The sequence below is a fragment of the Etheostoma cragini genome, chromosome 17 (genome assembly GCF_013103735.1).
Source record: "Etheostoma cragini isolate CJK2018 chromosome 17, CSU_Ecrag_1.0, whole genome shotgun sequence".
Taxonomy (NCBI): domain Eukaryota; kingdom Metazoa; phylum Chordata; class Actinopteri; order Perciformes; family Percidae; genus Etheostoma; species Etheostoma cragini.
The window spans coordinates 22,664,845-22,688,856 of NC_048423.1; the positions used below are offsets into that span (position 1 = coordinate 22,664,845).

The window sequence follows — 24,012 nt, forward strand, 5'->3', positions numbered from 1 at the left end:
TACAGTGATGGGGAAAAAAAGTATTTGATCCCCTGCTGATTTTGTACGTTTGCCCACTGACAAAGAAATGATCAGTCTATAATTTTAATGGTAGATTTCTTTGAACAGTGAGAATCAGAATAGCAAGAAAATCCAGAAAACCCATGTCCAAAATGTTATAAATTGATTTGCATTTTAATGAGGGAAATATTTACTTGACACCCTTTCACTCAGAAAGATTCATGGCTCCCAGGTGCCTTTTATAAAGGTAACAAGTTTAGAAGACACCTGTTCACAGAAGCAATCAATCAGTCAATCATATTCCAAACTCTCCACCATGGCCAAGACCAAAGAGCTCTCCAAGGATGTCAGGGACAAGGATGTAGACCCACACAAGTCTGGAATGGGTGACAAGACCATTGCCAAGCAGCTTGGTGAGAAGGTGACAACAGTTAGTGTGATCATTCGCAAATGGAAGAAACACAAAAGAACTGTCTATCTCCCTCAACCTGGGGCTCAATGCAAGATCTCACCTCGTCAAGTTGAACAGTGAGGAATCAGCCCAGAACTACACGGGAGGATCTTGTCAATGATCTCAAGGCAGCTGGGACCACAGTCACCAAGAAAACAATTGGTAACACACAACGCCGTGAAGGACGCCCACAAGGTCCCCCTGCTCAAGAAAGCACATTTACATACCTGTCTGAGGTTTGCCAATGAACATCTGAATGATTCAGAGGACAACTTGGTGACAGTGTTGTGGTCAGATGAGACCAATATGGAGCTCTTTGGCATCAACTCAACTTGCCATGTTTGGAGGGGAAGGAATGCTGCCTCTGACCCCAAGAACACCATCCCCACCGTCAAACATGGAGGTGGAAACATTATGCTTTGGGGACAAGACAACTTCACTGCATCAAAGGGACAATGGACGGGGCCATGTACTGTCAAATCTCGAGTGAGAACCTCCTTCCCTGAGCCAGCGCATTGAAAATGGGTCGTGGATGGGTATTCTAGCATGACAATGACCAAAAACATACGGCCAAGGAAACAAAGGAGTGGCTCAAGAAGAAGCACATTAAGGTCCTGGAGTGGTCTAGTCGGTCTCCAGACCTTAGTCCCATAGAAAATCTGTGGAGGGAGTTAAGGGTTTGAGTTACCAAATGTCAACCTGGAAACCTTAATGACTTGGAGAAGATCTGCAAAGAGGAGTGGGACAAAATCCCTCCTGAAATGCAAACTAGGTGGCCAACTACAAGAAACGTCTGACCTCTGAGATTGCCAACAAGGGTTTTGTCCCCAAGTACTAAATCATGTTTTTGCAGAGGGGTCAAGTACATAGTTCCCTCATTAAAATGCAAATCAATTTATAAAATGTTTAACATGCGTTTTTCTGTTTTTTGTTGTTGTTATTCTGTCTCTCACTGTTCAGATAAATCTACCACTAAAATTATAGACTGATCATTTATTTGTCAGAGGGTAAATGAACAAAATCAGTAGGGGATCAAATACTTTTTCCCCTCACGATACATATATATCATTCCATTGTATCATTAACCTCGTTTCCATTAATAATAGGTTACATGAAGGCCTGTGAACTCTGCTCGGCTGTTTATTGAAGGGGCAGGGTGAGATTTGTCAATGAGGTGCTCTGCTCTGTCAGCCCTGCCAATTAGGCTGAAGGATTGCTCACTTTACACTAGGAACTTGTCCTGCCCTGTTATAACCACACAACGTTTAATCAATCAAAACAGCATCGACGCATTAAGAAACGAGGCAGTATCATGAAACACACGGTAAATTGGATGGATTATCCTTCACAGCATATGCGTGTGTTAATTGCGTTGCTAATGTACATCAGATGCTACTTTTATACAAGACTGCTCTCCACAGGCATTTTGTCATTCTAGGAGCCGCAAAGCTGTGAAAGCGTATGAACAGTTAGAATATTCATAGCCGTTGTGCTGATAAACCGCAACTCGACAAAACAGAAGACACATATACAAAATGTTAAAAGACGCATATGGATGTCTGAACAACAAGCGGAGCACGATTTGACAGGAGGAACTCAGCAAAATGTTCTGCAGAGAGTTTTTCAGAGTGATTAAACACAGCTTCAGTGAGCCTGCTGTGAAACAAATCCGTCCGGCTGTAGCCAGCACTGCGGGCGTGCTTTCAGTCTGATGTTACATCCAAACTGTTTCTCACCTCTCTTTATACAGTTCTGCCATTAAAGATGCAAAAGGCAAGCAGTTAGGAACAAACTAAGTAGGGCGCCCTGTTAGAGTGTTGCCATTTAGAAGCAATGGGAGTTGACCAATTAAATTAACTAAATCTGACTTATCTGTAATTTGTCAAGTAAATATTTCACCAATTTCACCAAACACAGAGGTTGAATCGGCATCTGTGGGATTTGAGGTTGTATTGGCTGTATTGGGAATTGTAAAAGAAAGCTTTGACATCATATGTGGGGGATAATGTCAGTAAGTTTTCATGAAATACAGACTTCACAGAGATGTGGGTTGGGGAATTTGTACCTTACATCAGATCCCCTGGCAATACTAGTCCCATGCAATTAGAGCATGAGAATCAGCCATGAGTTATTGATTGAATGTGTCTCCTGAGGGGCTCAGTTCAGGTGGATTGCTGGGTTGTAATGCAGGTGAGTAGGTCCTGTACTACCTCCCATAAGTGCTAAAGAAAATGGACAGTGCTGCAACATAATCCAATTTCCTCTGTCTGGAAAAAACTGATGCACATTTGAATGCCTCTTAGGAAAATGGTTTAACTGACATGAAGTAAGTCAATCTTCCAAGAGCCATACAATATCGAATCATGTTGGCAAACACTTCAGGTCCTACCTTACTGCTTAAGACTGAATTATTTGGGTTTTATTTGGACAGTGTCTCATGCACAGGATGGCTGCGTTTGAGAAGTTCCGAGAAGGGATTCATGAGTAACCAATCAATTTATCCTGGTCCTAATTCTACTTTAGTGCAACAATAAGGAAACGTCTGTAGATATGATATAGATGCCTGTGCATCCACAGAAAAACACTGCTGGTGCAAATATGTTGCCTTTTTATTGCCATGGGTCATTTGGTCAGTCCACCACGTTGGTTCATTTAGTTCACAATGAAATTATCAAAATTTTCATCCACATGTCATTCCATAGGAAAAGGAGGAGTTGGCCAATTAAGAGACACAGCTGGTGGGCTATTTCTTCAGTCAGCTGCATTAAAACGATTGCAGAGGATGGGGAAACAATAAGAAGAGGAAATCGAGGTGATGAGGTAATAAAGAGCCTAAAACAATGTAAAACAATAGAGAATTTATTATCTATTAGTTTGAGGAATGTTGATCTGATGTTTTGGTGATGTTTGAGTTTGATACTCCATGTATGTCATGAGTTATCCCCCAAGTCCTTTTCCATTGCACGCACATATGATATTATAATTTTTTTATAATCAATACACAAACTTTTCCCCTTTTGCTGCTCCTCCACGTCAAAATGAGCCAGTTGAGGTAGTTTGGGCATCTGGAAAGGAGGCCTCCTGGGCGCCTCCCTAGGGAGGTGATCCAGGCACATCCAATTGGGTGGAGGCCTTGGGGAAGACCCAGGACTAGGTGGAGGGATTATATCTCCAACCTGGCTTGGGAATGCCTCGGGATCCCCCAGTCAGAGCTGGTTAATGTGGCTTGGGAAAGGGAAGTTTGGGGTCCCCTGTGACCCAACACCGGATAAATGGATAAAGATAGAAAACCTTTCCACTACTGCAAAGCATAAAAACCTTTTTTGCAATATTTGGAGTTTTGGAACGTCCCTAATGTGTCCTTATGACTTAGTGACCCCTGATTTTTTTCTGTAGCACCATTCCAAATGGTAAAAATATTGCTCTGAAACTGTGGATGTCATCCTGCCAAGATTGCAGTCAACAAGTTGGACTTTTATTAAGTGAGAGATACATTTGATGCCTCTGTGGGTAATTTATAAGTACTCTTAGCAATTTCTTCCTGTCCATTAAACGCGGAATTCAGTCATTACTGAGGAAAAAACTCATTAGTTAGAAAGAAAAATGTAACCATCCAGAAAAATCTCATCATCAGGATAATTAAATGTCTTTTCTTTTATGCCAGATGAAACAGAGTAACAAGCGTGATAATCAAACCAAACCTGTCCACACATAACCTGCAACAATTCTTCTCAATTCAGAGCAATCATGAAATAAAAAACAATATTACCGTTGTATTACCATAGAGGTTTCATGTGACATTTTTATCCAACCTCAACAAAACCTATTTCAAAAATAATTGACGACTGATGCCAGCATCCAACCCAGTCTCATGGCAGTTTGTGAAAGGGTCACGTTATTTAATCTATGGAATCGTGTACAATGACATCTTTTTGGGTGTTTTTTTTCGTGTTGGTGAGGACAATTTTTTAAAGTAATGTATTTAAAAGGAAAGCATGTTTCATGGCTACTGTGGCGACTATTTGTAATTCCGCGTGGGGAGGTTGGTTTGGGTGGTGGATGGGTCAAAAACACAGGACTTTCACCCCAGAGACAGGAGATCGTGTCCCAGCGTGTAGCGTGTCCTTTCACCGTTCTTGTGTCCCGGCGTCTAGTTAACACCATCTCACTGTTTCCCCGTTCTTATTTTCCTAAACCCAACTGGTGCGTCCCCCAGAGACCGGAGCTTGTGTCCCAGCATGTAACGTGTCGTTTCCCCGGTGTGTAGCGTGTCCTTTCCCCATTCTTCTTTTACTAAACCCAACTGGTGCGTCCCCCAGAGACGGCGGCCCATGTGCCATGTCGTTTCCCCGTTTTTCTTTTCAAAAAATTGATGCTTTCCGTTACGTAGTGACCAGAACAAATACATTACGTTTTCAGCAACACGAAAAAAAACAAGGAAATCCTGTCCATGAACACAAATCAATGGATTAAAAATAATGTGACAATTTCAGAAACTGCCTCAACACCGTGTTGCTGCATCTGAATATGTGTTTTAATATCAGTATTTTTCCTGCATTGAGGAATTTTTGACAGCCCCAGACCGAGGTTTTAGCCAGCCACAAAAGAAAAATCACCAGCACCAAAATCATGACAATCAGGAATAAGAAAATTTTAATTTAAATCCTTTGTAAATGTATTTAAGTTTAATTTAACAAACAACAGTTCAACAAGCAGGACATAAACTTGAATATGTGTTTTAGGTCCAGAGGCGAGCTTTCACAATGATTTATATAAAGCTATGGTGCGTCATTTTCGCCTACACCCTGTGAGGATTTCAAACTAGCAATGACAACAAAACTATAGGTGGGTCCACATGATTCAAGCCTTCCTACTGGAACCACCCAGTTGCTAGTAGCCAAGGAGGACACAGAGGATTAAAAAACATGATGGGAAATGAGAAATACAATAAATTGAGAAAACCTCTCTCTGAGAAATACAGAGAGTTGTGTGACGCTGATAGTCTTGATTAGCTTTGTAGCAACTCATTTGGCAATGGATTGAATGTAACTGACGTTCATTGATATCAATTTTATTTTGGTAAACACATAGATTTCTGTCGGATAAGGTAACACAGACTCACTGCCTTTACTGTACGAGGACTGATCATGCTTGCTGCCATGTGTGGTTGACCCCAAAGACCCACTCTGAGCAAGGAAACCCCTTGAATATGAATAGTTATTAAAAACAGACAGCTAGTAAGAGCGGCTGTGCCAAAATGTGGATGCACGTAACACCAACTCACTGCTTCCTGGATTGACCCATGGAATAACAATGGATTGGTTTCTTAGTATTTCAAAGGTGTTACAGGGCTGAAATCGCTCTTGTCAAAGCAGAAACTCACGATCAACCACACGCTGAAGTTAAAAATATCCTCCCAGCTGTCCAGGTTAAAACACCCTCTCTAATAAAGTCTCTAATTAAAGGCTGCCAAACGTGAGTTGAGCCGCTGCCAAAGAACTTAACAGTGGAGAATAATTCTCAGTTTCATCACATCCAAATGACAGCACATTAAATCATTCTAGGATTAATCAAGCAACCCTTAATAGAGTTTTTTTCCGAGCTGAAACATTAAGTTGTGTATATGGAGAATGATAATACCTACAGGGCAAGTATGATAAGAGTCTAATTGTATTCTCCTGCTATCGTTGTGCAAATATTTTTTTAAGGAAGGGATTGGAAGCGCTAATTTTGTTTAATATGGGTTTTTTAAAGATATTATGGATTTATTATGGGCGAACTATCATCACAGTTACATGCTGCATTAAGTCTCCACACTACACACAGCACATAGACACTAAAGAAGCACTTATATATAATATCTTGAAGGGAAGACTTGAAAGCTGGAACATGCTCCGTGATAATATGTTGCGAGAGTAATGGCTCTCTCCGCATGCTCTGAAAGATTACACTAGGCACCTGTAACATTTTATTTAGGTAAATGAGCTAGAAAGTGTGGATCATTAGTAGCCAATCGCTTTCATCAGCTCTGACCTTTACGCTGTCTTGTTAAAGGGCAACTGCATTCATCAAAACCTTTGCCAACAGACCTAGAGGTTAATCTTGCTGTACGATCTGGAACAAATCCCAACTTCAACTAGAGAAACTACTTAGTGAATTTAGCCAGTGCAGACAGACAGAGCAGTTAGACAGATGCAGACCCTAGAGGGAAGATTCAAATGTGTGATGCATCAGGTAAAAAGTTCACATAGCTCCCCAGAGGTTCAGTACAAGTACAAGTGAGAGAGCAACAAGAGGACTATTGTGAAAACAATGGTGTTGTTAAAAGCTAGAAATACTGAAATTAAAAACGTTGAATAAAAGATTTTTTGGGGGGATATTTAAACTTTGTCTAGCCCTCATCGTTCTTTTTTTAAAGGTCCCATGACATGTTGCTCTTTGGATGCTTTTATATAGACCTTAGTTGTCCCCTAATACTGTATCTGAAGTCTCTTTTATATAGACCTTAGTTGTCCCCTAATACTCTATCTGAAGTCTCTTTTATATAGACCTTAGTGATCCCCTAATACTGTATATGAAGTCTCTTTCCCATATCTCAGCCTTGGTGCAGAATAACAGCCTCTAGAGCCAGTTCCACAATGAGCTGTCCTTAGTATGTGGCATTTCTAAGTCTGTAGCTTTTGAGGAGGGGGGGCAAGGTGGAGGCCGGGGGTGTGGTCTTGACCAATTGCCACTTTGCTTGTTTGAAAGCCATGATGTCTCTCTCTAATGGGTGAGCCAAATTCTCTGGGTGGGCAAAGCAGAGAAAAGGGAGGTAACTTTGCCTCTTATGACCTCATAAGGTCTAGATTCCAGATCGGCCCATTCATTTTCTCAAAGGCAGACCAGGATACCCAGGGCTCGGTTTACACCTATCACCATTTCTAGCCACTGGGGGACCAAAGGCTGGCTGGGGGAATGCATATTAATGTTAAAAAAAACACATAAAGTGACATTTTCATGGCATTGGACCTTTTAAGTGACTATATGTAACTTTTTCATGTTTCTAAAGCTCTGTCATATTTCATATAATGGTCGAGAAACGAGACAGAACGCTATTTCTATATAGCTTTTGGTAAGGCGTCTGCCAAGGTTCATTCAAATTATTTCTGTGATGGTTGTGCGCCAGTATCAGCCATAACTACAGATAACTTCCCAAAAAAAACATTAAAATACAATTGGGCCTATATAAAGAAATCTCCTGCTACCTTTTACCTGGCTCCGCTGGCATTTGCTAACACAGGCTTTCCTGGTGTTACAAGGTAATCTGTGCCCCGTCAGAATGTGTTACTGTATTTAGATTCAGCGTGTATTTTTAGATGTTACCTTTCTAAAATCTATATAAATAGCATTCTTTTCACTGTTAATACGGAAGTTTGAATCTCTAAATGCCTTTCTAATTTTAAAAAAGTCCTTTTAGTCTGTGTTTGTGTTGGCCTACTTTTCTTTTCCCTTGTCCCACTGTAACTATGTAAAGGGCCTGTGTGTTTCATGAAATGTGCTACATTAATTTAAATTATTATAAGATTGGTTGCTACAACAAACTTTGAACACTTTGACTTGTGACAGAGACAGTGATAGCTCATGAGACATCCAAAGTATGCAACACTCAATGTATCTGTAACTTATTTTCTTATTGTAAATGCTTGATTTTCTGGTGGACCAAAACATTCATCTTGACTATATGACCTCTCAGTAATGCTAACTCGGTAACACAGCACAGTAAAGAAAAGAGCTTTACAACAGCAGGTGTCGTAAAAACTCTAAAAACTAGCCGAAACAATACAAACAGAAAGTGTAGCGACTTTAAAGGGGAAATGAATAGTGTTTAATGTCACTTAGTTACATTAAATACCTTTATCATGTCTATGAGGAGTTGGTAAGGTTGTTGATTTAAAATGAAAAATGAAATCTGGGTTTGTGTAATATTTTCCCCTTAAATTCCGAATCCAATTTTTCACGCAGTTTGAAGGTACGTTGAAGTGAAAGCTTCCTAGAGATCATGTCACAACTGAGATTGGACTCCAACTAGTGCTCTGGCACATTGATTTGGAAGAGTGATCGTCATTTTGACTGCTCCTGACAACTTAATGCTTGCGGCGGCTCGCCGATGTCACTTGTCAAGGGTAACCAAAATGTAACACCACTGGTGTTTCTGAGCTGATGCAACCATTTGAAGCTTGACTGAAAGACAAAAAAAAAACACAAGGTTAGACTTTAGCTTTGATAGTAAGTGGCTTTCAAATGTGTATTGCAGCTGTTTCCATGGAAACCCATCCATTCGTTTACCAGAGATTTTACTCAAAGCTTCCTACAGTTACTGGCAGCAGAATAACCTCCTAGACAGGTCAAGGAAGAAGAAACTTTTTTCTAAGAAGAACCATGTTATCTATTTTTCTGAGAGATATACACATGCATATATTACATCCAGTCTTAATTTAAATAAGGTTGTAATTGGGATCCTTTTGAATTTCACAAAAACCCCTTTTGTCTTTGCTCATTATCTGCAGCAGAGCGGAGTGAAAACCAGTTTTTTATGTTCATTAAGTTTAATTGTATGTCTCCTATCTGGAACAATATCTTCCCTCGGTTGGGTTTTTCTGCCAATTCCATTTTCACAGCGAGTTGTCATGGTACCACTGTCACTTATATTTTCCCTAAGCAAGGCAATTTTCTCACCACCACTGGGCGTAATGGACTTATTGCTCTTTATTTCTGGGAGAGCACCATGACGTCAACTCATTACAGATTAACACTAAAAACACATAGGCTACCACTGCTATAATTATATGAAATAATATGAAAATGCATTTTGTTGGGCGTTAAACATAGTCTTCTAAGATGAGTCTTTAACAAATGATGTGATATGCATTAAGAGTGGATTTCACTCCCTGCTGCAGATGACAGATGTTCACCATTTAGAAGTTTCTTTCTATATGTTCTATATGTATGTTTATAAAAAAAATGAGATTTAAACGTTTTAAACATGAAAGTCATTCATATTTTGTCAATGTAATTTTCAGATTTCAAAAATGCATTTGTCATGTTATTTTGTTACTGTTACCCTTTAATAACTCATATATAAATGATACATCTGCAAGTGATTTGCAGAATTGTGGTGATATGTGTCACCCTGACCCTATGCATCATCACAACTAAATATGGCAAATTAAAAAATGTATTTATACACGTGTGCTAGCTGGGGTTAAATACAGCTTGCAATTTCTTGTTTAATATTGTCTTTTTAGTGTTATTACAATTATTTAAATGAATATCAGTTGGTTTCTAAAACATAATTTCTGAACATAGTAGTACATCGTTACTCATCAGGGGGAATAGTATTTATGACTGGCTAAATGTTTTTTATATCAACATGTATGTATTTTTTCTTTTTTCATTTTACCTTCATAGTAGCTTTTTTACTTCCCCCTTCACAATCAATCAATTAGTCAATCAATCAAATTTTATGTGTAGAGTACTTTCAAACAACCAAAGTTGACCAAAGGGCTGGATAAATACTGAAAGGTATAACGTACATAACTCCCACATGCATGCAAATTACAAATATAACAAACTAAGAGACATAAAACATGAGAAGACAGCCGTACAGTAAAACAATAAAATACTTATTTAAGGAACTCCTCTTTCGAGATAACATACATACTGATAGGAAATATGAGTTGACGAATCGCCTAGGCATTATCCCGGCTACATATGTGACTGTAGGAAAGAGATCAAAGCTCCTAAAGTTCAGAAATGACTAGGTTTTGACTGACTGGTTGCGTCCTGTGGTTTGAAACCTTCACCTCTGCCATAAAACTGGAAAGGTTAGCACTCAATTCCTTAGACAGCATGAAATAGAAAGGTAAAAAAAAAGCTATCCTGTCAATTATAGCCTGCAAGCTACCATGCCTGTGTCTGGGTGTTTAAATTTAGATAAGTGAGTCAGTATCAAATGGAGAAATTTGAAGACGTCGGCCCTGTACAGTATGAACAGTATCTGTGCATGAGCTCCTCCAAAGATTCAAGGTCCATTTCATATCACAAGACTGCAAAGCCAGAGCTAGGGAAACGGCTCTTATTACCATGATAGCGCTTTGTAGTGTCATCTTAATTAATACTAACTGAGATCTTATTTTGGCCTTCCTTTGAGCTCCTAAAATCTCAGAGCTCATGTAAAAGAAGATTTCTTAAAGAAAGCCCATGCGCCTTAAGCAAGACGTTACTGTAGCTGATAGCTTGTCCCATCGGACAGAGACTCTAAACTCAAGATCATTTTACTTTGTACTGTTATCTCCCTCACCAAGGCTTTTTTTAGTGTTAAAGATTGTCATTAAACCGGTTGCCATGTGTTTGCTTCCCTCACACTTGAGGGCTTTACAGGCTTCACTTCCTGATGATCCAAGGATTAAGACTAAGAGTAACAGTGTGATCGAATCCCGGAAGCACAGAAAGTTCAGCTGGGAAATTTCAAAAAGCTTTTCCCTATGTTATTGTCATCAAAACCTCATTTCTTACCCCCTTTTTGTGTGTGAGTACTTTAATAATTTAGTGCCAGAAAAATACATTTTAACACTACTTAAAACGCCCATTCCTACAAACAAGTAATACTGTAAACTTCAGTGAACACAGTCTATTTTCAAGAGAACTCTTTAGATAGTTGTGAAATGTTTAAGAAGATTCTATCGACGATGACTGGAGCTTTTACGCAATTAAAGAACAATGAGGGATTGGGAGCATGGAAAGATCACCTGGTCCTTGACATAGCGGCCGGAGGTTCAACTCCGACCTGCGACACTTTGCTGCATGTCATTCCTTCTCTCTCCCCTTACACATAATCTGTATTATAAAAGCCTAAAATGCCCCCAAAAAATATCTTAAAGATCCAATGGCATGGAAATTTCACTTTATGAGGTTTTTTAACATGAATATGAGTTCCCCCAGCCTGCCTATGGTCCCCCAGTGGCTAGAAATGGTTATAGGTGTAAACCGAGCCCTGGGTATCCCGTTCTGCCTTTGAGAAAATGAAAGCTCAGATGGGCCGATCTGGAATCTTGTCAATGTCAGGGGACTTTTAAAGAAAAAACTAAATACAATATGCAATATTCTCTCAAGACTTTTGTGTTCTTCTTCTATTCTCACGTTCCTCTTTGAAGTAGTTTGAGACAATTCAGTTATGTAATTGTTGGAGTATAGGGGTCCACTAATCTCTCCAAGCACAAGAAATAGATTTCTATTCAGAAGTAAGTCATGTCTCTCCAGTAATGACAAGAAAAGCATACTGTAAGCCTTTAATCTGCCTTTAATAGGCTTCAGTAAATTTGTATCCAGGCTCTCCGTAACAAGTGCCGTGAAACCATCGCCTCCTATTTGCAGCACTGTGGTGTTTACTGAATGTCATTGAGCCTCCATTGAGAGAGATTAAATGAGATATCAAAACTGACTGCTTTGATGCTGCCGCGTGGGTTTGTAATTGTGGGCTGTTAAAGAAATACGTTACCGCTGAAAGGAGGTCATTTCATAAACCAGGACAGTCTATGCAGTAGACATTTTTTGAAATTGGTGCAACATGGCCGGAGAAAACAGAGAAAAGAAGCTGTGATAGTCCATTTCGCTCAAAAGGTAGAAAACCCACAACTACTACAATGCGCTGCACATCACCGGACCAATAAATGTTCTTTCTGGTGGGTGATAATAAACAGGTCACATAACCAATATGGTGGCAGGCTTGTAACAACACACACATATAACAGTTATACAGTGAGCTGAAATATGTTTCTGAATACAATTTAGGCAAGACATAACACACAACGCACAAAAGGTTACAACATCATAAATGTGTACTATGTGTCCTGCAGCTGCTTTAACCCTCATGTTGTCCCTTGGTCAAATTTGACCCGTTCTAAGTTAATTTTTTAGTTTTCTTCCAAAAAAATGGGCCATCGAAATAAGCGCTGAAAATGTCAATATTAAAAATATCAAAAAAAGCACCCACAACATTGAAAACATAACAAAAATGTCGAAAAAATGATCATTTAAAAAAAAAAGTGACCAAAACTCTTTTTTTTCATGGTTGATGGGAATACAACACAAGGGTTAAAAAAGACAAATTAATCAGATTATAGTAAATAAAAGAAGGGCTAAACCCCTCCCGGGTAAGTGATTGATTCATCACGGCTTAGCAACCGTAACTAGCCATGGCAAACACGTCAAGCTTCGGATTCGTCCACATGCCGGAGCTGTGTGCATAACACACATTAGTTTTTGGGGTTACAGGTAACATAAAAAAATCCCTGTTCTTTAATAGAACATCCATTGTGTGTCTAACGTAACGTAATGTGTGAAACACTGCTGCTATTTCCGGAAAATGACACGTTAAACGTAACAGACATTTCAATCGGCAATGAAATCAAATGAAGACAACAACTCCCATGATCCCACGTAACTTCATGATGCGATCAAAAGACTGTGTCTACTTCTGTGGTTTCGATTGAGAGATTCCAAGAGGCAAAAAATTACGTAAGAGCAAAAAAAACAATGTCACATGTATTGCCCTCTTAAGCAAATAAATAGTTTTCATAGCGACGCTTTCCCTCTTTTTTTGATGCTCTGTTTTCTTCCCTGCATCTTATTCTCGCCTTTTGTTTGTTTCTGAAAATGTTTTGAGATTAAAGCATAAACAGTTGCTTGAATAAGTTTACACAGCCATGCTAAAGTTGATTAAAAATAGGAATAAAAAAACGTCTTTAGGAAATTGATCTTAATGCCTTAATTCGAACAATTTAGGAAAATCCAACCTTTTCTACTGATCCTGATAAAGATCCCTTTGGCCTTTGGAATTAAAATACCCCCCACATCATCAAATACCCTTCATCATACATAGAGATTGGCATGGTGTTATTTCAGTTAGCTTAATAGCTGGTTTGATTTGCATTGAGAGATCATCTTATAAAAAGTCCCCCATGCCCATCTCTAGGTATGGGGAAGGGTATGTGATGATGTCGGGGGGCTATTTTCATTCCAAAGGCCAAGGGAACTTTATCTGGATGCATAGTATCCTGATCCATGAAATAACTGGCCTTCAAAAGTAACATCTCCCTGACTCTATGGGAATTTAACATGGGGGGTGTATACTTATGCCCCTTGTATTTAAAGTAAAAACAGTTATTTATTTACAATACATTATTCATTCACAAACAAAATAGGTCTCCTTAAAAGGTTGGATTTTTTAAAATTAAGGCATTAAGATCAATTTCCCATTGATGTTTTTTATTCCTCTCTTTAATCCACTTTAGCATGGGCATGTAAACTTATTCAAGCCACTGTGGTGTGCACTGTTGCAATGTTTACATTACAGTCAACAATCACTAAAAACTTTATATGGCTGACTGCCTTGGATGACAAAGATTCAGGTTTTTAATTTTTTATAATACATCTTTTTATAATAACAAGCTCAGCTGAGATCCTCTTGGATTTCTTGCTTTGTTCTTTTGACTCAGGGAGTCAAACAAAGCTCCGATGCCGCCAGCTCTGTCAATGATTGCTCCAGAAACATGGGAGGGGAAAGTTATCTGAGGCTAGACTGACACTCAGGCGTTTGCCAACGTGTCTTTATCAAATGCATCTACATTGGTGGTATACTGCATCCTCCGCATGAAGCAAGACAACAATCTTCCCACAGAATTCAAGCAGGCCCTTCATGTCCCATGAGCCTTTTTATGCTGGATGTACCATATGCAAGACCTTTGTAACCCTTTATGAGTTTTCCTTTGCTGTAAGGCAGGGGTCATCAACTATATTTGTCAGAGGGCCAGAATTTTACCAGACAGTCTCCTTGGGGGCCGAACCCTTAAATAAAAATTAAATAAAAAATCATCTTTTGGTATAACATTATGATTGATGTTTATTGTTAATACTTTTTCGATTTTATTACAAAACTGAAGGCCTTTATTAGTCAGGTTCCTATCACCTATACCACAGACAACCACCAGGGGTGATAGATATTTTGCCTCAATTCAATTAAGTTAATTTTACTTATAGAGCACTTGAAAAACAAACACCGAGGAAGTGACAGGAAAGGGTGTCATAACAGAGGTAAAATGGCACTCTCAAAGGCTATGAAACGCAAAGTTGATATTGAAAACAGGTCCTTCAATGATGACTGGACTGAAAAGTGTGCATTTATCATGCCAACCTTCGGTAATGCCTCACCAGTATGCCTAATTTGCAACGAAACTGTTGCTGTTGCAAAAGAATACAATCTGCGCCGTCACCACCACACTGATTCCTGAGAAGAGACTCAGTTGTTGCTGCTTTTAGTTGCTTTTATAGTGTAGAATAGGCCTACATATTTTCTCTTTGATCCTCACAATTTTAGAATCCAGTCCCGGGCCGGATCGAACGGCTTGGCGGGCCGCATTTGGCCCGTGGGCCGCCAGTTGATGATCACTGCTGTAAGGTGTTGGTCTTGGCCGCTTCTGCATCGCCAGGGTCATGGGTAGTCTTCCTAAAACTGTTGGTCAATAATGTGGCCATGTATGTTGGGGAAAATGGTTTTAGCGCATTTGTATTCCACTGGCAGGGGGCGAGCAGTGTTTCCTAATCACTAGATCGCCAAAGCTATCAGGGGCTCTGGGCTGAGCAGCTCATGCTCACAGGGTTTGGTGATAGGCCGCAGGCCATGGCCTTGATGTCGAAGAGGCCAAATTAATTATATGGTGAATTATTTTTCATAAATTGCACTGATGGAATATCCATCATTAAATTAAACAGATCAGACTATAAAAAGTAGATTTTTAATCATTACAATGGTGCATTTTTTGGCCAAAATAAGTAGCTCTAGAATTAATAAGAAAACACAGTTCATACTGGGCAGGATTTTCTTCTTATTAGCATGAGCTATCATACAATTCTCCTTCTCCTACCTATGAATTGTGTAAAAATGATAGTCTGAGATTAAGCTGTTTTACAAAAAAACATGGTGGTCACATGTCACTGGATTCAAATTGAATTTTCAAAAACACTTCCATTTCATGGTGAGCTGCACGCCGCCACACTGAGATGCAAAAAATAAAATTACATTGTTCTACTTTTCCGGTCGAAAACGATAGAACACAGAACACAAGTCAAAGCGGCTGAGGAGCCCAAGGCAAAGCTGCATGCTAAGCTAACTAAAAGGGAACTGAGAAACTCATGTTGGTTTCCCATGCACATGGGCTTGGTTGGACTTGGTTTAGCTTGGCATGTCAGCCCCACATGGCAAGGATTGGCCATTACAACAGGGCTACACGCTTGAAGGTGTGTCACGCTACACCCATTTTACTTTCTCTCAAATCTTCCCAACGAAAGTCTGGTCTCACGTCTGGTCTCACATCTGGTCTGAACTCGTGTACGCGAGTTTTTGAGTCAGTGTGGAGTTGCGGTGCAGCATATAATTAGTTTAATAGGGGAAGTCATCAGTTGATCACTTATCGGCAATGGCAAATCTGGCTCTTTTAGAAGACCTCTATGAGCCGAGAAAAAGTGCACACGTACACACATGGGTCACAGTGGAGCGCTCTATTGGACTTGCATCAGCGGGGTGGACCGTACTATACATGCCAGAAAAAGTCTGCAACATTGTTTTAGCCTGCGGGGTTCGGCACAACATCAGCAGGAAAACAGGGTGCCATAGATGTAGTGACGGAGCCAGCTGACTCGATGCCCAGAAGGCAATGTCCACCACAGCCCCATCTGGGGGCTATACCAAAGAGACAGCTAGAACTCCTCACTTTCAAAAGGTATAGTGTAATATTCAATACAGGAAACATGATGTCATAGCTTACAACATCATAGCTTACGGCTGCCTGGCTAAAATAAAAAAAAACTGCGTAAAACTCTGCTACTGTGTGTTTATTTAGTGTTTTATTCATGTAGGCCTAAGAGATTGCAATACAAGCCTATGTATTACTATTGGGAGAATAGTGGATCATCAACGGAGATGTCTTGTTTGAATGTATACTGTATGCTTCAGGCTTTCTCCGACTTGACTGAAATATGGTTTGATGTTTACAGTGCAGTGACAACAGGGTCATTCCCCAGATGGTTCACTCAAACACAACAATGATTGCATTGCAAAGGTAATCAGCCTGGAACTTTGGAAAGATTTATGAAATCCATTTATTTCACGCTGGAAGGGTCAAAGTCTGGCATAGGGCGTTTACACTCAAAGCATGCATTTGGCAACATACTAGTGGCAGGCAATCTGCTACAGTACATCCCAGAGCTGATTGTGCAAAGAAGCGCTGCACTATACAGAGAATATCTTATAGAAGGATTCAACCAGACCCAGAGGGTATGCCTTATCGAAAATGTGCTGAGTGCATTCTGTGCTTTGAAAAGAAACTGTAAGAAGATGAGAGGCTTCTCTTCACGGTTACAGATTGATCAGCAACAAAACATCCCATCATCCCCTCTGTATGACCTCTCTGGATTATAACACCAATTGTATGCAATGAGTGATACATGTGGCACCGGATCCTACTTCATCAGCTCTGCTCAGCAGCACTGTGAACTTGGCAATGGGATTTCAATGCTTCTTGTCTGATGCATGGGGAGTTGTCATTGAGCGTTGATGGTTCACGAGACACCACAGCGTTGGTGTTCTGTGAATCTGACATGATGTAATGTCGCCCGCTGCCATTCTTACCTGCTGATGAGGAGGATAGTGAACACGGTCCTTCCAGATACTGAGAAAGACATGGCTGCCAAAGGAGTGGAGACGCCAGGTGGAGTTTATCTGTTTGTCAAAGCAAACAAAAGGACAACAACATGCAATTTAGCAAGTGATGATAGTTGATTCAGAAAATATGGAATGTGTTCCCTTTGGAACCAAGATGGTTAAATCAGCAAGGATTGAAGATAGTACTAACTCTAGGGATGAGCGAGTACAGCATTATCTGTATCTGTTTACCACATGAACTATCTGTATCCATAATTGTTCTCGGACTGGGCGGGGCCTAACCCGGAAGTGGACATAATTTAAGCCAGAAGTGGGTCGGGTTGTCTTGAAATGGGCGGGGCTTTAACCAGTATGTTATTTAAGCATGCAATTGATATGAGTTGATCAGAAATTGTTATATTTATCGCTGATTAGAAAATGATTTACATGACAGTATCGAGCTTCAGATCAATGGTGTTGTCATGGTAACAAACAAACTATATACACAACAAGTTTTGCAACAATGAATACAACATTGCAACATGCGGTTGCAATTATGAACAAGAGTTTTCATACTCAATAATATAACTTTCTTTTTTTTAACTTTTAATTTTTTTTATGATCAGTTTGATTTTTGTTTTTCATTCTTTTTTATTTCCACATCAGGTATTTGTGAGTGTGTGTGTGTGTGTGTGTGTGTGTGTGTATGAGTAAGAGAGAGACACAGAGAGAGAAAGAGAAAAAGAGAAGGGGGGCGGGGGGGGCAGATGCTGTTTCTCGGATCTCCATTGACTTTAATGAAGTTTTTTTTTATATATCTCCGACGGCAGTGCTATATCCGTACCGGATACTCGTTTCAGCCGATTACTCGGCTCATCCCTAACTAACTCCAACATCTTCCTACTTCAGGAGCAGTTTTCAAACGGAATCAGTTGGCACACATCACATATGTTTCTAGCCTATTCTATTATTTCTATTTTTACTAAGATTATACCCAACACCCAGGTAACAATGGTTTCTCTGTGCCGCTTGGTCATTTTTTATAGGTTCTTTTACACACACTGAAATGTTGATAATGATATTTCGAGACGTTATTTCTAAATCACACAAGAGTGAGTCTCGGTACTGACATGCCTGAGGGACATTCTCACAACAGTAATGACCTCTTGTTGCTGACCTCAACTCCAAGCACGGCACTGTGAGCCCCAGACGTGAAAACTACAAACGCATATCACAGTTTCTTTCAAAGCGCGTTATCTCTCTATCTCTCTCTCTCTCTCTCTCATATGCCTTGTCTAAGATGAAAGCAGACAGAAAGCCTTTAGAGACCACGAGACCCAACTAATGTCGACAGCAAGCTTGGCTGAGGAATTATTTAATGTAAAGTTGGAAGCAAACATCTGTAGCCGTGGTGTTAAAAGTGACTTTACAATGGTGTTGACTTGAAGTACAGTAAGACCTTTGGTTACATAATTCCACAGACTGTAATAAAAACGTCGATGTAGCAGCAGTGACGTCATTCATTGGTTTGTGGACTACCTCTTTGAGGCCTTGATTGTTGCCTTGTTTGTCAATTTGAATCCAATCCAATGGTTGGTTTCAAGTCCCCATACGGACCAAGGTATGGTGGTGGACTGGGAGCTGGAGAGGTGCCAGTTCACCTCCTGGGCACTGCCAAGGTGCTCTGAAAGGAACCAAACCCCCAACTGCTCGGGGTGCCTTTCCATGGGCTGCCCCCCCTCACTCTGTCATCTCTCCATTTAGTGCATGAATAGGTACTTAGCATGTGTGTGCAATTCAGGCCTGTGTGTAATGTGTGTAATACCAACAGAGTGAAACATTGTAATTTCTCCTTGCAGGATTCATAAAGTGTAAATTATTATTATTAACACAAGAAAATTAGGCGGTGGGTAGGGGGGTAGCCACAGTTCTCATTGAGCAGACGGACAGCCTGAGGGAAGAAGCTCCATCTTGAAGGGTGAGGGACAGTGATCCAGGGATTTTTCCCCTCTGGTGGGGCGTGTTATGTGATACCGAAGGTCAGGTCTGACTGTCTTCAGGTCTGACTGTTCCCCCCCTACAGTGACAGCTGCATCCCGATGTTCAGCCTGAGAGCTGATCTGCTGGTTTAATTGCATGGTCCAGTATCGAGGGTGGTGAAGAGGATGTTGCAGTCTTTGCATGTCCCTCTGGTATTTAGTTCTGGCTCGGAGCTCGTCCAGCTTGTTTTCTATTGACGGTACATTAGCTTGCAGGATGCTGGGCAGCGGTGTGTGGTGTACCCTGGTCCTCAGCCTGCCCATTTATCTCAAGGCCTTCTCCGTGACCTGCTGCTAGCACATCTGTTGTTGTTGTTGTTGTTTTCGCCTCTCCACATATTCTTGTTGGGCCAGGTACTTTTTCTTTGTTACAGGTATACAGTCTAGATTAGGACAGAGTATATAGCTGAAAGAAGATGATAGAAGATCTTCTCAAACATCAAGACACTAGCAAAGCCTGTTAAACTGGGATTTTAATTACTTTTATTAATTGTGTGAATGTTTTTTAAAACGACCTACATTTGTTTAATTCCCCTGTCAATGTATCAATTTGTATTCTTTTCTTAAACTGAGCAAGCAGATTGATTGGCTATCTGTTCCAAAAAAGAAAGCTTTGATTCAAAATATGACTTATACAAAAAGACAGTGTTTCAAAATTAAGCCCAAAACATTGAAAACCACAAAAGCAGTAATCAAAGAGCAGCAAAACCATTAAATGAATAATCAGCAGTTGGGTTAAGATTTGGGTTAAACCAAACGGGTTAGGGTTAGTCAGTTGTGTTTCTTGGTGATATGTATTCAGCTATTAACTTTAATTTACTTCATTAGGAATTTAACTTGGCTTTATTTGTCCCTTGTGAAAGCTTTACATGAACATTCATAAAGGTTGGGTCCAAAAGAACAAGCGGCCAAAATGGGTTTCCTTAGTAGGGGGGCTGGCATCTCCCTTGAGATAGGGTGGGAAGCTCAGTCATCTGGGGGGAGTAGAGCTGCTGACCCTTTATGTCGAAAGGATTTGAGGTGGTTTGGGCAACTGGTAATGATGCCTCCTGGGCGCCTCCCTAAGGAGGTGTTCCAGACACGTCCAGCTGGGAGGAGGCCCCGGGGAAGACCCAGGACTAGATTATATCTCCAACTTGGCCTGGGAACGCCTCAGGGTACCCAAGTTGGAGCTGGTTAATGTGCCTTGGGAAAGGGAAGTCCCATTGCTGCTGCCCCCGCAACCCGATGGAAGAAAAGCGGATGGAGATGGATGGATAAATGGATGGATGGATGGATGGAAACTTAACATTAAATAAAAACGTATTGCTTATGTGAGGAAGCCACCCAATGGTACGTGCTGTGTGCTGCAGTACAGTAAAGGTTGCTAAATGATTACATAATGTAGTCTCGCTTTGCCAGACCTTCCTCCACGGCTCTGCGAAGGAGGGTCTGGCTAGTTTACAAAGCATTCTGGGATGGGAGAAACACTTGCTGTGGATTATTCTAGAGCCACGATGTCTCTGCAAAATAGTCTCAGGAAGGAATTTGTTTTGTAGAAACATGCTTGTTCAAAAGTTATATGTTCAGTCCAACAACAGAGCAATTCTGGAAGGGGAAGGTCGTGGATATAGGCTATCATCTGGTAAACTTATTCACAAATTTTACTTTTAATAAAAGTATAAACTGATGCTGCTAAAGCAATATTTTCCACTGCTGCACATTAGCAAAAATAACCATCTTCATATCATATTCCTTCTCTGCTGACCTGTCACTCACATAAGACTGAGCAAATGACTGAGTGTGCTCCATTTACACGCCGGAATGCATCACTTCAGAGTGATTAAAGCTCAATGAAGGATGTTAAAACCCAAATGTAAGAGTGTTATTTTTGGACTGATGCACTGAAGACAGAAAAAACTCAAACACACTCAGTGAGAAGCAGAGTTGGGGGAATTAGTGGGAATGTACTTTGAGCTTATGAAAAGCATAAAAACACAGAGCTTAAAAATATTGAAACAAGATAAACTTTTACTGGGCGCCAGGATGCTCAGTTGGTAGAACGGGCACCCCTAAATAGAGGTTTACTTCTTTACACAGTGGGCCGGGGTTCGACTCTGACCTGTAGCCCTTTCCAGGTTGTCTCTCTCCCCTTTCATTTCTTCAGCTGTCCTGTCAATGAATGCCTAAAAATGCCCAAAAACAGTCTTAAAGGTCCCATGACATGGTTCTTTTTGGATGATTTTATATAGACCTTAGTGGTCCTCTAATACTGTATCTGAAGTCTCTTTTATATAGACCTTAGTGGTCCCTAATACTGTATCTGAAGTATCTTTTATATAGACCTTAGTGGTCCCCTAATACTGTATCTGGAGTCTCTTACCCAAAATTCAGCCAAAGTTCAGAATAACAGCTACTGGAGCCAGTCCCAAAATGAGCTTTCCTTAGTATGTGACATTTCTGAGTCTGTGGCTTTTGATGAGGAAAGAGGAGGGGCAAGGGGGAGGCTGGGGGTGTGGCCTTGACCAACTTCCACTTTGGTCGTTTAAAAACCATGATGTCTCTCTCTCATAAGTGGATACGATTTTTGGGGCGAGCAAAGCAGAGAACGGGGAGGTAACCTCACCCCTTATGACCTCATAAGGGGCAATATTCCAGATTGGCCCATCTGAGCTTTCATTTTCTCAAAGGCAGAGCAGGATACCCAGGGCTCGGTTTACACCTATTACCATTTCTAGCCACTGGGGGGACCATAGGCAGGCTGAGGGAACAAATATTAATGTTAAAAAAACTCATAAAGTGAAATATTCATGCCATGGGACCTTTGAAAAAAGAAATAATGTTGTTGTTTTTTCTGCTGCGGCGGATATGAATTACAAGGTGCCATTTGTATGTTAAATACTAGAATTACATGTATTAGGCATTCTTTTCATGTTTCCCAGCTTTATGCTCGGACCCCTACTGTGGATAGCCATTATGTATAATTATACATGCATCCTGGTAATGACTTAAAAAGACGCTCAAATTATCTTTTTGTCTTTAAGGGTGTCTCTCTGTCTCTAATATAATTATATAGCTTTGGCGTTTGTGGCACTTTCGCACAGTAAATGCTGACAGTGGACCTCATTTATTAAACCGGTTTACAACCTAAAACAGGCTATGCCAAGAAGACCGCTATAACTCCTCGCTATAAAAAGGTATAGTGTTATGTTTGGCAATGATATGCAATACAGGAAACATGACAATGCAAAACATTTTAATAAATTCTTCAGGTTTTCACTTGTCATTAACCTGGCCATTAATTTCTTTCTGCCATTGACCGACAGATTTCGGCTTGTTTTCCAGCCCCTCTGGACAGGGTCGGGGGGGTGGTCCAGTTCGGGGGGGGGGGGGGTGGACACACACTCTCCTTTACGGCTGTTGTCTGTCTCTGACTCACACATTAGAAAAAAACAAAAATAAAAATTTAAAAAAAAATGCATAAACTCCGCAACTGTGTGTTTAATTAAATATAGGTCTACCTACATGTAGGCCTATGAGATTGCAATATATACCTATTTATTACTAGGAATATACATACTGTATGTCAAGGATGTATAAATTAAAGAAACTTCAGTTTGAATCCAATTTAATACGGCAACACTGTTGACTGCATCAATTATCTCTTTCTATTCCACATTCTTCCTACAGCCTAATATCAGGGTTCAAGTTGCCAAATAGTACACACGTTACTGCAAATTAAACTGAGATGCCAGGGTTTCCACCTCTGAAAAGTGCAGCTTCTTAGCCGGATTACGTCTGGCCATGTTGTAAATTGTAGGGGCGAGGCCTCAAAACCGCCAATATATTGGGGCGTGATATTTAAATGACGATCATTTCCAGCCGCTGCATTTATCAATGAACGACCATTCTTTCCCTCTGATTTGTGTCATACGAACGTTTTGAAAAGAAGAAGCCTGTCATAATAGGATTTCTGCGCTCATATCTTTGCTGGTTTCTATGTTAGGTTGATAAATAATGTGCCAGTAAGCCTAGGCTATACCCTGACACCCGCACACAACAGACAGAGATTGTTTTAACAGAAACGGATTCCTTTTAATTAAATTGCACATATTATTGATTGTAATAGTCCATGTTTCATTTCAGTTTGAGCCAGACCACTGTCTCAGATATCCTCAGTGTCAACACACAACAATGCATGTAGTCTTTAATTCATACACAAGGAACATGCGCTAACTGGAAGAACTTAATAAAGTCATTGCAAAGCCAAGCTGTGGTCTTATAATGTACACGTTGTGATAACACCTGGGTCGTCTCATGTGTTGAACCGTGGAAATAAAAAGACGAACAATTTTTGGAATTTGCACTGAGATGTTGCTGACATGTGTTTCAAAATATCTGGGAACTTTCCTGAGCTCTGATTGGCAGAGCCAAGCTACAGATCAGTTCACACAATCATTGAAGCCATCTCTGTTGGGCTTTAGGGCAACAAAACAGACCGAACTACCTAAAAAACCCAAACTTGTCAGGGCCGAATATGAACGAATGTGCCTTTTTTTGGTGGCATAACTGACAGTGATTTTTACATTTAAGATGTATTGATGGTGTTTACCTCAAAAGCACATTAAGCTAAAAGCAAGGTCCAGCTCTGAGTTTTGGAGTTCTGACATCATACACTAGATCAGCTGTCAAAAACCTGGGGGTTACGATTGATTGCAGCATGAAATCTGATAAGCAGATCAGTAATGTTGTTAAAATTAGCTTTTTCCAGCTTTGGCTGCTGGCTAAAGTTAAGCCTTTCCTGA

At 40.3% G+C, this 24,012-nt stretch overlaps 1 protein-coding gene across 1 annotated transcript in view; it reads right to left on the minus strand.

The window, feature by feature from the left end:
* LOC117960659 (gamma-aminobutyric acid receptor subunit pi) overlaps nt 1–24,012 on the minus strand; it is a 62,591-nt gene that overhangs the window by 28,809 nt on the left and 9,770 nt on the right. The window contains exon 2 of the mRNA XM_034898698.1: nt 17,178–17,267. Within this exon, the coding sequence (XP_034754589.1) occupies nt 17,178–17,230 (53 nt within the window). The 5' untranslated portion in view covers nt 17,231–17,267. The remainder of the gene's footprint in view (nt 1–17,177; nt 17,268–24,012) is intronic.